Raw genomic sequence first — 14592 nt, 5'->3', positions numbered from 1 at the left:
AGTCCCCCAGCCTGGAAGGGGCCCAGGCCCCAGGCCCCAGGCCCTGCTCTTCGTTCGCCCCGAGGCCTCCCCAGCCCCCAGCTGGCCCCGCCTACCCTCAGGCCTCCCGGGCTCGGGCGAGTCGGGCTCCATGTACGAGTCGTCCTCATCGTCATGCTCGTAGTCTGAGGGGCAGACAGAGGGTCAGAGCCAGGGCGGCCCAGGCCAGCAGCACCAGGGCAGGCTGGCAGGGCGGGGTCCTCAGGACAAGGATGGGACCCGAGACCCAGGCTGCCTGGGGGGGCCAAAGGGACAGAGCAGGGAGGAAGCCAAACATGCCTCCCTCCTGGGCAGCAGCCTGAGAGGAGGACCTGGCCCAGCCCCTGCCAGTGGCCAGGCTGGAGAGGTGGTGGGGCTGTGGACGTGGGGATGCGCCTCACCCTCACTGTCCACGGGGCACGCAGAGAAGCTGATGTCTACGGGCCGCTCAACCGCTCCGTAGAAGCTGTCTGTGTCCGAGCTGGAGTCACTGAGTGCAGGGGAGGGCAGGGCGGTGAGCGCCAGGCGGGGGGCCTCTGGCACCCACATGCACGGACACGCATGACACACACAGACATGCAGACCCAGGCATGTGCACACAGACACAGACACGCAGATGTGGACAGATGCACAGGACTCACAAAGACACACGCAGAGACACATGGACGTGTAAAGATAAACACACAAGGACAGACGTGAGGGCTGTGGCGCCTCCCTCAACTCCACTGTGGTTCTAGCCACAAGGGTGCCCTGACTGCCCAGAGGGTGCCCACAGGGCTCTGGCAGGGCTTGCGGGGCAGCCTCGGTGTGCCAGCCCTCTCTGGGCCTCAGTGTCCTCATCTCCAGGGCAGGATGGACGCTGTGCGCACCCAGAGCCCCTGCTGCTTGCTGAGCCACCGCAGAGGGGACTCACTCTGGTCTCACTCCCTCGTGAGCCAGAGTGGGCGTCAGAGGCCTGAGAACCCAAAGGTCTGAGCTACTACAGACTCCGGGCCTCCTGAAAGGGCAGGTAGAAGCACCTGTAGCCCCTTCAACAAGAACCACTGATGGGGGTGTGTGCACACATGCTCACACGCTCGGGCACACACATGCAGGTGCACACCCCACACACGTGGCCCAGGCGGCACCTTCAGAAAAGCCTCGGAGGAGGGGATTCGGGGCCCAGCCCCACGGGTGAGGAGGACGGCACACATGTCAAGGTCAAGGGACCCCAGTGACACCCTGCCCGCCGTCACGCCCCAGGCCCACCTGGCCTCCAGAGGCAGCTCCTTCTTCTCATGGAAGTGGCCGATCTCCCTGCGCAGCAAGGCCATCCAGCTCTGTGGGTCAGTCAGGGCCTCAGTGGGCGCTGCTGCCAGGGCAGAGCCCTTCCCTCGCCTCTCCTAACCTCCCGTCCCTGCACCGGCTAGTCTGCACCCACCACAGGGTTTCGGGGAGACAGCCCTGGTTGGCCCTCTTGGGGCTACAGCCCCGTCAGCCCATCCAAGGCTTCCCCCTGAGCCAGCGAGTTCTCAGGGTGAGGGTGCTGGCTCCGGGCACGAGGATGGAGGACCGAGGGCAGCACCCGCCCAGCACCCCATGCCCCAGCCACATCCCTCAGGGCCGGGCCAGGGCCCTGTTAGTCCCCGGCCCCCCTCACCTTGCGCTCATCCTCAGAGGAGGCGGAGAAGAACCACGTGCGGTGCTTCCTGCTGACGTGGACAATCTTGAAGGGGAAGACGTTGTTGGACGTTGTCTCCTCGGCGGCGCGCATCACCCTAAGGGCACAGGTCCAGTGGTCACCCCGGTCCCCGCCCACAGGGACGGCCTTGGCAGGGCCCCCACCCCAACCAGTTTCAGCCCCAGCACCGTGCCCCGAGGAACCGGGAAGATGTGGATGGTCGGCGGCTGACGCATGTGGGCAGAGGTGGGCAGTGAGCAGACAGGACGCTGGCGTGTGGGAGGGCTTCCAGGGCGCAGCACACGTGAGGCTCTGAGGCAAGGACATGCCACCCTTGCTGCCCATCAGGGCTTTACTTGGATGCCTTGGACCCCACCTGGCCCCGGCCCGCCTGCTGGGGGCCCTCCTGCATGGGGTTCCGTGTCAGCCTCCGCCCCACCCCTGATGCCTGGCAGGTGTCTGAGAGCATTTCTAGCAAGTGATTCACTGTGGCCGCTCCCACAGCCGGGACATGAGGTTCGCACAGAGATCACAATGTCTACCGTGGGGTGGGGGTACTGCCAGTCTGGGCACCTGGGGCAGGTATGCCCATATGACCCATCAGAGGGCCTGGACCATCCCCTGGGGCAAGAGTGCTCCCCTATCAGGTCGAAGGTGGAGTGTCGACGGAAAGGAAATGTCCCTTTCCAGGGGCCCCCAGAGCTCTAACCCACCAACTGACAACCACAGGAGCTTGGAGCCTCCCCCCTCCTCTGCCTGGGGGTCTTGCACTGGGCCAAGAGCTTGGGTGCAGGCCAGGGTCTACAGCCACTCCCAAAGGGTCTCAGTCCTGCCACTGACACCACGGACCCTGGGTTCTCATAGGAAGGAGTGGCCGGGCCCTCCTGGGAGGGCAAGAGACACAGACCAATGCCCTCAGGTGCAGGGCCTGAGTGGTATGACATCAAGACCTAGAGCCAGGAATCACCCTTGACCCCTGCTGTGCGTGTGTGTGTGTGGGTGGGCACACACAGGCTAGTATGCCCCACCCCACCCCACCCCAAACTCACGGCGTGTGTGGAGGGGAGTGCCCACCTGCCCATTAGTCCCAGAGCCCCCCAAGGTCAGATCATGGCCTGACTCATGGGCCCAGTCCTTAGCGGGGACAAGGGAGCCTGGGGCAGGGCCGGGAGTGGACTGGGCTCTTGGCCATTCAGAAGGAGGCAGTGATGGGTGAGGGGGCAAGGTGGGGAGGAAGGAGGGACACAGAAGTCATTGGGCAATGACTGAATGGGGACCCTGGAGAGCAGGCTGTCCCAACCGTGAGTCAGAAAGCCTCAGCCTTGCCCTCAGGCCCTCGGCAAAGCACTCAGGTTAGACGGCAGGTCGACTCAGGGAGAAGACGAGGCTGCCCTGAGGCCAGGACGGGGGTGGAAGAGGCTGGACGTGGTCCAAAGGGGTGAGGGTGGGGCCATCTCAGGAAAGCTGGGACCTGCCTTGAACGGGAACCAGGGTGGAGCAGCTGACCGTGGGGCCCGGGGTCAGTGGGCATGGGGACACTTACCGGTTGTAGCCGCTCAGCGAGAAGGCGCCCTGCGGGGAGGCAGACGTGCTGCTCCTGAAGTAGTAGACACAGCGCTTGTGGACAATGACAAAGCGCAGGGGCCCTGCGGGCGGTGTCGGGGGCAGGGTGAGCCACGGGGCTGGGGTCGCAGGCAGGCCCCGCGCTGGGGACTACGCTCAGGGCCCTGGGAACACCAGGCCAGGACGCCTGCCTTTGAACACCACTGAATGGAAGGCAGGGAACTGGGCTGGCCTGCCGCCCCCACCCTGGGGTCTACCATGGGGCCAGATGCGGACAAGCTCATGGGCGTGCTGGCCGCTCCAGGGCAGGGGTAGAGTTGAGGGCTGTGTGGAGTCACCACAGGGCCCCTGGACTAAAGCTGGCTCGCTGCAGACAGAGTGACTGCCTGACTCACTGAACACCCTCTCGATAAGGTGAGGGCACCCTGTTCCCCACTCCCGCCTGCCCTTAGCCAGCTTCTGTCCATCCCTTTCTTAAAGCCCTGAGACCAGGAAGCAGGAAGCAGGCAGCCAAGAGTCTGTAGTTCCCATCCTGACTCCCTTTCTGGGAAATCTCTGGGCCTCCGCTGCTAGAGCTGTCACATGCAGGACAGAGCTGTTCTAGCCTGGTGGGCAGCACACCCTCATTATCAGTGGTCATGACAACTGTTTCGTGGGTGGCTGGGATCTACCTTGTCTCCCCATCAGCCTGGGGCATCACTCGGGCAGGCACCAGAAAGTGGTTAACCCAGGGGCCAGACCTACCAGGCCAACAAGGGCCCCCAGCCCCTGGCCGCAGGCTGAAGCTCCCTTGGCCAGCTGGTCAGCACTGTGCACCAAATGCCCATCTTATTTCCACCCAGTCCTGGGGGCCGGGGAGGCCAGGGGTGCCAGCACCAGGGAAAGAAGGGATACTAGCGTGGGCCCACCAGGTAAGGCAGCAGATGCTAAGCAAAAGCAGGCTGCTTGGCCCAGTTGGTCCAGTGAGGAAACGGGGCAGCAGGGCCAGGGCTCAGCCGTGTCCCCACGTCCCCTCCTTATGCTCCTCCCCACCCAGAGGACTCACATTTGAGCAGCTGCAGCTGGGTGCCACCCTTCTTGTGTAGGTAGCCAGCCTTGGCCACACCCCCAGGCATGGTTAGCAAGTTCTGGGCACCAATGGCCTTCATGGGGACAGGCCAGTGCATCTCCTCAGCCGCCATGAAGCTGCAATAAAAAAGGAAGGGGGACATGTCTCAGCCAGGGGTGGGAGACAGAAGATAGCTTAGCTGGGGGCATGCAGGAAGGACACTGCCAAGCCCCTGGAGACAGCATGAAGATTCAAGGCAGCAAGAGGTGAGTAAACCCCTTTTCTGAAGACCCAGGCAACCAGGTGGGACCCAGGGAGAGAAAAGGCCACTTGGTCCACTCCATCAGCCCTAGGTCCTTTCAGCCACACACTTGATCTCCAGGGACCCTAAGAGCCAAGTGTGTTCCTTCACTGTCATTGGCTTATTCACCACACACCTACTAAACCAGGGGCTAGGGTACAGCAGAGCATGAACTCAGGAAACCTCTGGTCCAGGTAAGTCAGGCCTTAAGCCATAACCACTCCAAGTCTGAGTGCCAAGTGAGTATATAATGGGGACTGCCTTAGATGGGAAGTCAGGGAGGGCTTCCAGGAGGAGGTGACTGGGGTCACAACCAGAAGGGAAAAGTTAAAGCGGTACAGGGACGAGGGCAGCCCCTGGGCACCCTCTCCAACAGCTCTGATGCCCCAGATGCCCCACCCTCCACTCCTGCCTGCACTTAACCAACTCCTGCCCATCCCTTTCTTAAGTCCCCGAGGCCAGAAAGCAGGAAGCAGGCAGCCAAGGGTCTGCAGTTCCCATCCCGACTCCCTTTCTGGGAAATCTCTGGGCCTCAGCTGCTAGAGTTGTCACATCCAGGACAGAGCTGATCTGGCCTGGTGGGCAGCACACCTTGCTAACAGTGGCCATGACAACCATTTGGTGGGGTGGCCGAATCTACCCGGTCTCCCCGTCAGCCTGGGGCATCACTTGGGCAGGCACCATACAGTGCATCCTGCCTGGGGGTTAACCCAGACCCACGGGACCGTACAGTCCAGGTCCCAGAGTCTCTTACTCGTGTTCCAGCTGCTTTCCCCGAAACCCGCCAGGCTGTTTCAGCTTCACACTGCCGGGCTCTGCCTGGAATGACTGCTACCCCGCTCACACGGAGGGCTCCTACCCATTCTTCAAGACTCAGATTGAGGCCCTCTTCTGTGAGGCATCTCAGTTTGGGGTCTCTCTCACCCCTGGTCCCTCTGAACAGCGCCCCTCACACCCTGCACTGTTTTATCCGTACCTCCCGCCACCCCCAACCTGGGGCCTGGTCCCTCCTGGGCTCCCAGTGCAGTTGGAAGAGCAGGTGTAGGGTCAGTCTACTGTTGAGACCCTAAGGGAGCAGTTAGGGTCAGAACCAGGGGCCCAGTGTTGCTGGAACTCCTGCCACTACAGGCCCCATTCCTAAACACACACACACACACACACACACACACACACACACAAAAGACCACTCTGCTCTTAGCAAGCCGGCAGACTCCATTAAATGTTCACCGCCTCCTGCCTCCTGGGAGGAGACCGCTCCTGGGTCCCTCCAGCCCCACCTGCACCCAAAGCCAACCCCTCTGGCCCGCGCCCCCACCAACAGTGGAGACTCCAACAAGGCGCGCCGGCCCTATGCCTGGCCACTCCCGCTCCAGGCCAGCGGGCGCGGGACAGAGTAGAGGGAGGAGGGGGCTCCGCGCCCACGCCCACCCACGGGAGGTCCTGGCAGACGGACAGGCCGGTGCCCCGCCCGGAGCCCCCAGGTCCAACCCAGGCGGGCCCACGCCCGCCTTTGTTCTCCCTGGAAGCGCCGGCTCGGTCCGGCTCGGTACTCACGGCGTCCACGCGGCGGGCACGGCTGGGTTCCGGGGGGCGGCCCGCGCCCGCCTCCCCTGCGCGCACCGACACGGCCCCGGGCCGCGCACCCCGGCCGCCGCCTCGTCCCCGGCGCCCGCCTCCCGCCGGCCCCAGCCCCGCGGCCGCAGCCCCGCGCCCGCCATGCCGCCGCGCCCCCGGCTCCGCCGCCCCCCGCCCCCACCCGGCCGCCGGCTCCGCCCCTCTCGGGCGGGCCGGACGCAGGTGAGCCGGCCGCCCCGCCCCGTCCCCCCCGCGGGGCCTCAGTTTCCAGGTCCGCCGCACTGAGGACGCGGCCGCGGGGCCGGCGTCTGAGGTGCAGCCCTGGGGCAGGAAGCCACTGATGCAAACGGGGCACCGCTCCTTCACAGCCCCAACACTGCCCGTGCCCCGCGGTTGCAAGGCTCCGGCGCCCAGGCCCCAGTCCCACCCGGCTCCTGGCTGGCCCAGCCCCTGGGAAAGTGCCTTCTCCTCCCTGAGCCAATGGGGGTGAGGGCCGCCCGGCCTCCCGCGGCTGTGGTGGGGTTGAAGCTGGTCTGGGCGGCGGAGTCCCCCACCGGGCCGCAAGCTCTCAGGCTCCCACGCGGGTCTGCGGTTTCTCTGTCCCCGTCCTGGGCAGGATGCTTGGCCTATCAGACCCTGTGGGCCTCTGCCCTGGATTCCCTGCAGGCGTCAAGGGTCTGGTCCTTGGCAGCTCCCACCTGCTTGGAAATATGTGGGCATCTCTCCCAAGAGACTCCGAGGCTGGCTAAAGGCTGGTGAAGGCCCTTGCTCGCCTCCCAGGCGTTTTGCTCCTCTACCTTCCACCTGCATACAGGCTGCCACCAAGATGGGCCACCTGCGGCAGAGGGTAGCTAACACCCTGGGCTGGGCCCCCACCTAGATGTCTATACTGGGTGCCCCTCCCTGGTTTCCTGGCCTCCACCTCAGGCCAGCTCTCTGGCCTCTCACTGCAGCCTCCAGACACTGAGGCTCTGTCCTGCCCCTGTGCCTGTTTCCAGCGCTCTTGCCAGTCCCTCCCCCTGCAGCATACCCAGCCCTCTAGGCCACCTCCCCTTCTCCCAGCCACCCTGCCTGACCCCTCTCCACCACCTCCGGGCAGCCCCCACCACTTCCTCTCCTCAATCTCTTTCCTCCACCACGTTCCCCTCAGCCCACTCTCCAACATACATGCTGTTCCCATCACTGCTCTGTTTTGACTCTCCAGGACCTGCTTGTGTCCAGCTGGCTCTTCGGTATCCAGCCCCTGTGGACCTTTCTCTGCCTCCTGTGTGCCTGCACCAGCCAGACCCCATGGCTCTCCTTACTCAAATCTGCCAAGCTCCCACCCGCAGACCTCTGGCCACACTGTTTCCACTGCCTGTAGTTGCAAATGAACTACCTTAACCCTCAAGAATCAGTTCAAATGAACACCAGTCCTTCACGAACTCTTCCAAAAACAGAACAGGAAGGCACTCATTCTAAGAGGTCAGCATTACCCTGATACCAAAACCAAAAACATCACAAAAAAAGAAAACTACAGCCCCATATCCCTTGCGAATGCAGACAAAGCTTTTCACCAACAACACTGGCAAACTGAATCCAGCACCCTGTGAAAAGGCTTCTTCGCCATGCCGAGTGGGATTATCCTAGGAATGCAAGGTTGATTTAACTTCCAAGATTCAAAGAGTGTAATACAACATATCAATCAAATAAAGAACAAAACCCATACGATCCTCTCAATAGATGCAGAGAAAGCATTTGACAAAATCTGACAATCCTACAGGACGAGAACAACACTCAGCAGACCAGGAACAGGAGGAGACCTCCTCAGCCTGGTAAAGGCGTCTGCGAAGAGCCAGAGTCAACGTCGTGATCGGTGCTGAGTGACGGAAAGCTTTCCCCTAAAGTCAGGGACAAGGCAAGGATGTCTGCTCTTGTCACTTCTATTCAAACTTGTAACAGGGCTTCTAGCCAGGAAGCTTAGGCCCGAAAAAGACATGAAAGCTAGACAGATTGGCAGGAAAAAGTAAAACTACTCACAGATTAGATGTATACAGAAAATTCCAAGGAACCCACTAAAGAATGGTGGGAACTAATAGACAAGCTCAGCCAGCGGCAGGTACCTGATCAACGCACAGAAGCCAGCCTGTTTCTCTACACGCGCACCAAACAACCCAGAAGTGGGAGAAGAGTTAGCTCAAGCATCCCCTCTTTCAGACCGTCCCCCCGACCTCTAGGGGTCCTTCGTCACTGTCCCGCATCCTCTCCAGCTCAGGCTCAGCACAGAGAGGGCACCCAGGCAGCCCCAAAGGAGGTATAGAATGTTGAGCCCAATATATCGCACCCTCCCCAGTCCTATAAGGAGACCTGGTGTGTGCGCTGGGAGCTGGGTGCCAGGGGGCAGCGCCGTGAGGACTGATGGAGCCCACCCCTCCTCCTGGCTCTGCACGAGGCTGGAGGCAGGAGCTGGGGTGGCCCACAGCCCCACTCAGGTCAGCTCAGTGGGCAGGTTGGCACAGGCCTGTGAGGGGCTCAGTGTCACCTGGCCACTGTCCCTCTGTGGGCAGAGTGAGGGCTCTTAGGTGTCCACTGACTGATCTTGGGTGGGGAGGGTGGGTCGTGGCAGGGCCTGGTTGTGCTCCAGCTTCACCTGCCTCAGGGACAGGCGCCGATACCCGCAGCCCCTCTCCAGAGGACAGACTGTCAAAGGGCAAGCCTGTCTTGATGCCCCAGCATCCTCCGGCCCCCCCGGCCCCACCCTGCACCACAGGGTGAGCTGGGTTGGCACCTGCCCAGATGCCCAGTGCCAGGCCCAGCTGGAGCAGAAAAGGGGACATGGTGGCTGAGAGTAGGGTAACAACGGGCTGTGGTGACCACATAGCTCTTAGGGAATTTCAGCCCAGCTCACAGGCTCCAGCTGCACCGGTTCCCAGGAAAGTCAAGGGGCACCCACGTAGCTGGTCAGCTCAGCCTCCCTGGCTGTCTCCCTCTGTGCCCACCGCGTCACAGAGCCCCAGGGACGCCCTCCATTCATCCCAGGGACCCCCACGACCTTCCTGTCAGCTCACGGGCAGGAAGCCTCAGTCTCATCCAGAGCGGGGCCTCCTCCCTGTGCTGCTGAGGGTGCCCGCGGAGCCATCCTGTGGGAGCTGTCAGGGAAACTGCCAGAGGCCTGGGTTCGAACCCTGCCAGGCCCAGCCTCCACTAAGCCCTCTCGTCTTCTGTCAGTTAAAACTGGGCCTGGAAGAGCCCAGTGCTCACAGCGCCCTGACACCCCAGCAGCACAGTGACAGGGCCGCCCTCGGGACCATCTGCCCCCACATAGGAGGGGACTGAGGCCACCCAGTGAGCAGGGACAGCACTCGCCTTCCAGGCTGCCAGGGGCAGGGCTCGGGAGACACCCGGGGCGGGTCGGGGGGCTGGCATGGGGGTGGCTGCTGGGCTCCCTGGGCCCTTCCAGGAGGTGTGTGATTTTGTGTGTGCACACGTGTGGACGTGTGCTTCAGCCTGCACGTGTGCATGAGCTCAAGCACACACACTGGGCAGGGGGGTGGGCAGGGACATTCTCCAGTCTCTGCTCCTGTATCCCCCACGCCTTCTCTCAAACTTGAGGCTGGTCTGCAGTACCCCGAGGCCGCAGCGGCAGCGGATGAGGGCAGAGCAGGCAGGTGAGAACCGCTCGGTCCCACGGAGACGGCCCCGCTGGGTTCCCCGAGGCGTCGGCGCTGCGGCTCCCACCCGCCTTGGGGCTGTGAGCCCCAGGGGCCTGTGGTCACCACCTGCGCAGGCCCACACTTGTGCTGTGGCTCCGCACCCCCAGTCATGCGCAGACAGTGTGTGCACAGGACGTGTGCGTGAGCTGCACGGCTGGATGCGGGAGCTTACACGTGTGTATGTCAGTGTGCGTGCACGTCAGTGTGCGTGCACGTCAGTAAGTGTGCACACGTGTGCTCCCATATAAGCCTGTGCAGGAGAGCTGGCAATGGCCCTGGAGGGAGGGCCCCCTCGGCTCTGCTCTCCAACACCTGCAGACTCGGCCCTGGCCGTGGTGAGGAGCTGGCGCCTCGTGTGACCACAGTGTCAGGGGGTTCCTGACAGTAGTGACCTGGCTGACCCACTTGTGGGAGCTGCAGGGTGACATGAGGTTGGGGTCCCAGGTCCCCCAGTGCACCCATTCACACACTCACACCTGTGTACTTACACACTCAGGCTCAAAGACATGTACACACGGTCATACACGTCCATCTGCATATACTCACATATACTCTTACGTGCACACGTACACACACGTACTCGTACGTACACGGGTACTCATTCACACACGTGCACATCCTCACACACACCTGCTTGCACTCATATGTACTCACACATGTATGTGCACATTTGCACTCCTACATACACACCACTCACAAGTGTATTCACACACATAGCCTCCAGCAGCTAACAAGACCCTTCATGAGTGGCCCCAGTGCCCTGGACAAGCAGCTTGGGCACAAGTCAGAATCATCATCACTGCCCCACAGCCCTGCCCTGGCCCAGTGCCAGGTGCACCCAGATGGCTTGTTAAAGCCAATTGGTGGGGCTTGACTCCCATTTTACAGACTAGGATACTGAGGCCAGGAGAGGGCACTCACCATGGGCCAGGCTCTGTGCTTCTCAGGGCTCACCCCACGTCATCACCCCAATGCCCCCTGAGGTGTGGACCAGCATCATCCCCGAGTCACAGAGGAAGACACCAAGGGTCAGAGAAGCTGAATAATTCAAAAGGAACACAGCCAGTGAATGGGGGAGCACTCATCCCTGCCTGGACTGTGGGTGGCCGCTAGGTGGCGTGGCGTGGCGTGGGACCGCAGCTCTCACCCCAGCTCATTCCGTCTCCCCTTTCAGTTTCTCCTCCCCCTTCCTCTTCCCAGAAACTTTCTTGATAAAAGAATGAAAACCAAAAATCTCTGGAGGCCAGCCATGCTGGAGGGAGGGAGGCATGACCTGGGCTGGGGTCCCTGAGACCCTGGGGCTCTTCAGCTCCCTGCCAGGCCCCCAGGCAGGGCACTCTCAGGGGCTGGCAGGCAGCAGGGAGCTGACACAGCTCTGTCCCCCAAGTGCAGGCACACTGCACACTCTCACAGTCACACACACTCTCACGCCATCATACTTACAACACACACACACACACACTCACACACAATGCCGGACCCAAACGCCAAGGCGACCTTGGCAGGGTGTATGTACGGTGGGAAGGCTTACCTGGACCAGGCCCTCCCCCCTCCTGCCTGCTGCAGGCTGGGCGGCACCTGACGTGGGGCAGGGGTGCCCCAGCAGTGGCTCCCTCTCTGGGAGCCCACGTGCCGTGTCTCGCTCCCAGGGCTCTCCTTGCAAGGGCCCAGGGCCAGCGTCCTGGGAGCCCCACGCAGGCCCTGATGAGGGCCCTGGCCCCCATGCGGGGCCACCCCGAGTGGTTCTACAGACACTGGGCTGGCCCCAGCCCCCGAACCCCCAGTCCCAAGGGCACCCCACTGACCTTGTGGCACTGACCCTGCACATGGCTCTCTTCCTGCCTGGCGACGGGTTGAGGGCAGGTGTCCCGGGACCCAGGAAGGCCATGTGGCTCAGGGGCCATGCGGCGGAGATTCAGCCTGCATCCCCCAGGCGGGTGAGGCCTGATGCCTCCGCGCTGCCCAAAGTGCTGTCCGGCTGGTTGCACCCGATGATCCCTCCTCCTGACAGCCGCCCGCTGCATCTGGGGCCTGTGGCCTCCAGGGCTTCCTCCCCGCCCAGGACTTCCTGTTGCCGGGTCCCTGGGCAGCCCCGGGTAGCCAGCACTTCCTGCCTTCCACCCTCGAGGGCCTGAGGCCCATCCAAGGCCCAGCGCTGTGCCCAGATGGTGCCGTTTGGCCTGCTGGGTTTTAGCCGTCCCCCTCTGTGGTCAGAGACCACAGCTCTCCAGGCCCCAGGGCAACACCAGCTGTGTCCCCTGGGAAGAAGCTCCCCGCCAGTCCCCCCCAGGGCCACCTCTGCATATTTGGCTTCTTCCCAGCAAATCATCAGAGCCCCAAATCCCAGGGTGTCAGGCCCAGCTTCTCTGGCACAAGAGACACCCCACAAGAAGCCGGCACTGACACACACTGGGAGCTCGCCACCTCCCCAGGAGCTCTGGCCACCGACATGGACCCTGCTGCCCTGCTCTGTCCTCTGAGGACACAGAGGGGCTGTGCCTCTTGCACCAGAAGCCTTTGGGTTTCAAGTGGCCACCTCTCTGCCCTTTGACACCAAGGGACCAAGGGACCGGTTCCGAGCCTGGGCCAGGTGTTTCCCCGTCACCCTCCCCCCCCCCCCCCCCCCCACCGCAGGCTCTGTGACAGAGCGGGGCTTGCACACCTCCAGGCACCACCACTCTACTGGCTCTGAGAACACCTGGCTTGCTAGAAAGCACTTATGACCCACGTGGCTAAGCACACTTCTGCCACTCCCTGGCCCCTGCCCGGGCCCCCTCAGATGCAGTCTCTCTGGGACGCCCACCCACACTGGACAGATGGAAGGGTGGATGAGGAGGCCTGGGGTGGAGGCAGGAGCCAGAGCCTCCCCAGCCCTTGCCCTAGAGAGCCCCCAGTCACATGACCACAGCCGGGTGGGGGCGGGCAGAGGGCCACACCCGCTAGAGCCCTGGCTTTGCACCCGGATGCCGCAGGGGGAGTCACAGCCCCCAGCAGAGGAGCAGGGGTCTCCATGGAAGTCAGACCCATGTTGGCCACTTCCCCAACCCTTGTATCCCTCTGGGAGGCTAAGGTCAGGATTCCTGGGCTGCTTTGTGACCTCCGCAGGCCCTTCCACTCTGGGCCTCAGTTTCTCTGTGTACCCTCCCATCACCAGAGGCAGCAGGTCATCCCTGCAGCAAATAATGCTGCCCTTCATATTCCTGAAACCGAGGGCGCTCAGCGCCCCCTCCTCTAATAGTGGGAGCTCCACGACCTTTCACACAATGCTAGAAATAACCCTGGAGGTGACCCCACACTGGTATCCAAGCCACAAGATAGGCGGGGCTAGGGTCCCCATACTGGGCCGCTCTGGTCTTCCATCCCCACCTCCCCAAGCTGCAGCTCCTCCCCCAGCCCTGAGGACTCAAAGCTCCAGTCTGGGGACCACCCACCATGCCAGACGCAGGGCACTTACCAGGGTGGGTGGGACCCAGTCAGCAGGGTGGGTGGGAGCCAGGAGTCGGCCTGAAAAAGAGAGAGGGAGAAACTTCTGGGTTCCTGGGATGCTCAGCCTGCTCTGGAGGGAGGCCAGTGCCCCGCAGGGCACCACCTCCGCAGCACCTATGGAGCCTGCCCCCCTCCGTGGCACTCACAGCCTGCTCATCTGCGCTGACCATGAGGACCCTGGGGTCAGAGAGAGCGCTGGCTGGGTGGATGGCCAGGAAACAGGCATGAGGACAGGAACCCGCTGTCACCCAGGGCCGGGTGACTGGAAGCCCCACTGGTGAAAACCTCAAGGTCCCTTGCAAAGGACCCAGGGCCATCCACAGCCAGTAGTGGACCCGCCTCCTCAGCCCCCATCCTCCCAGGTCGTGAGCCCCTCCCCTCTCTGAGCCTCACTCCCCGGTCACCTGCCTTCCAGCTCAGGGCTGGAGGAATCCCAGGAACTTGGTCCTGGGCACCATCCAGCTGGGCAGAGGGAGTGGGTGGCCCAGAGAGCAGGGTCTTGCCCAGCGTCACCCAGTAAGGAGAGTGGGCTGAATGGGGCCCTTAGAGACACATGTCCAAGTCCTGGTCCTGGGGAACTATAGTCAGGACCTTATTTGGAAAAAGGATCTTTGCATATGTAATTAAGGAGCTCATCCTGGATTAGCCAAATGGGCCCTAAATCTAACAACAAGCATCCTTGTAAGAGACAAAAAAAAAGCCCTCATAGAAAAGGAAATCAGACTGTGATTACCAGGTGCAGAGGGTGAAGGAGGGGGAGGGGGGCAGGTGGTCAAAAGGTACACAGTTCCAGAGTCCTGGGGGGGTCATGAACAACACAGAGACTACAGCGAACACGGCTGTGTGGTTTACAGGAAAGTTGTTAAGGGAGTAAATCCTAAGAGGTCTCATCGCAGGGAAAATTTCTTTTTCTCTTTTTTGTTTTCTTTTTATTGCATCTATGAGAAGAAGGATGTTAGCTGAACCCGTTGTGGTAACCACTTCACAATAGATGCAGATTAGACCACCAAACTGCATACCTTAAACTAAAAAATAAAAAGAGAGGAGACACCGAGGAGAAGGCGCTGTGAAGACACCGAGGAAGCTGTGGACTGCGGGCAGCCACTGAAGCTGGAAGAGGCGGCGGCGGAGGAGGGAGTCTCCCCCGGAGCCTCCCGAGGGAGCGCGGCCCTGCTGGCACCTTGATTTTGAATTCTGGCCTCCAGGGCTGTGAGAAGACATTTCTGTTTTTCCCAGCCCCCAGCGTGAG

General features: G+C 62.1%; 1 protein-coding gene across 7 annotated transcripts in view; it reads right to left on the bottom strand.

The window, feature by feature from the left end:
• SH3BP2 (SH3 domain binding protein 2) overlaps positions 1-14592 on the bottom strand; it is a 34187-nt gene that overhangs the window by 6191 nt on the left and 13404 nt on the right. For 3 of the 7 annotated variants that reach the window (XM_032492918.1, XM_032492921.1, XM_032492931.1), the window contains 7 exons: positions 13312-13361; positions 4287-4426; positions 3222-3324; positions 1658-1775; positions 1267-1337; positions 420-508; positions 96-164 (listed from right to left, as the gene is read on the bottom strand). In XM_032492918.1, coding sequence (XP_032348809.1) covers positions 96-164; positions 420-508; positions 1267-1337; positions 1658-1775; positions 3222-3324; positions 4287-4422 — 586 coding nt within the window. In that variant the 5' untranslated portion in view covers positions 4423-4426; positions 13312-13361. Of the gene's footprint in view, positions 1-95; positions 165-419; positions 509-1266; positions 1338-1657; positions 1776-3221; positions 3325-4286; positions 4427-6144; positions 6309-11662; positions 12032-13311; positions 13362-14592 lie in introns of those variants that run through there. The other 4 variants (XM_032492913.1, XM_032492909.1, XM_032492936.1 and 1 more) reach the window with 4 other exon arrangements.

Source organism: Camelus ferus, chromosome 2, assembly GCF_009834535.1.
Source record: "Camelus ferus isolate YT-003-E chromosome 2, BCGSAC_Cfer_1.0, whole genome shotgun sequence".
Taxonomy (NCBI): Eukaryota; Metazoa; Chordata; class Mammalia; order Artiodactyla; family Camelidae; genus Camelus; species Camelus ferus.
Note: the sequence above shows the minus strand (reverse complement) of the source record. Positions and strands in the feature narration are given on the sequence as shown.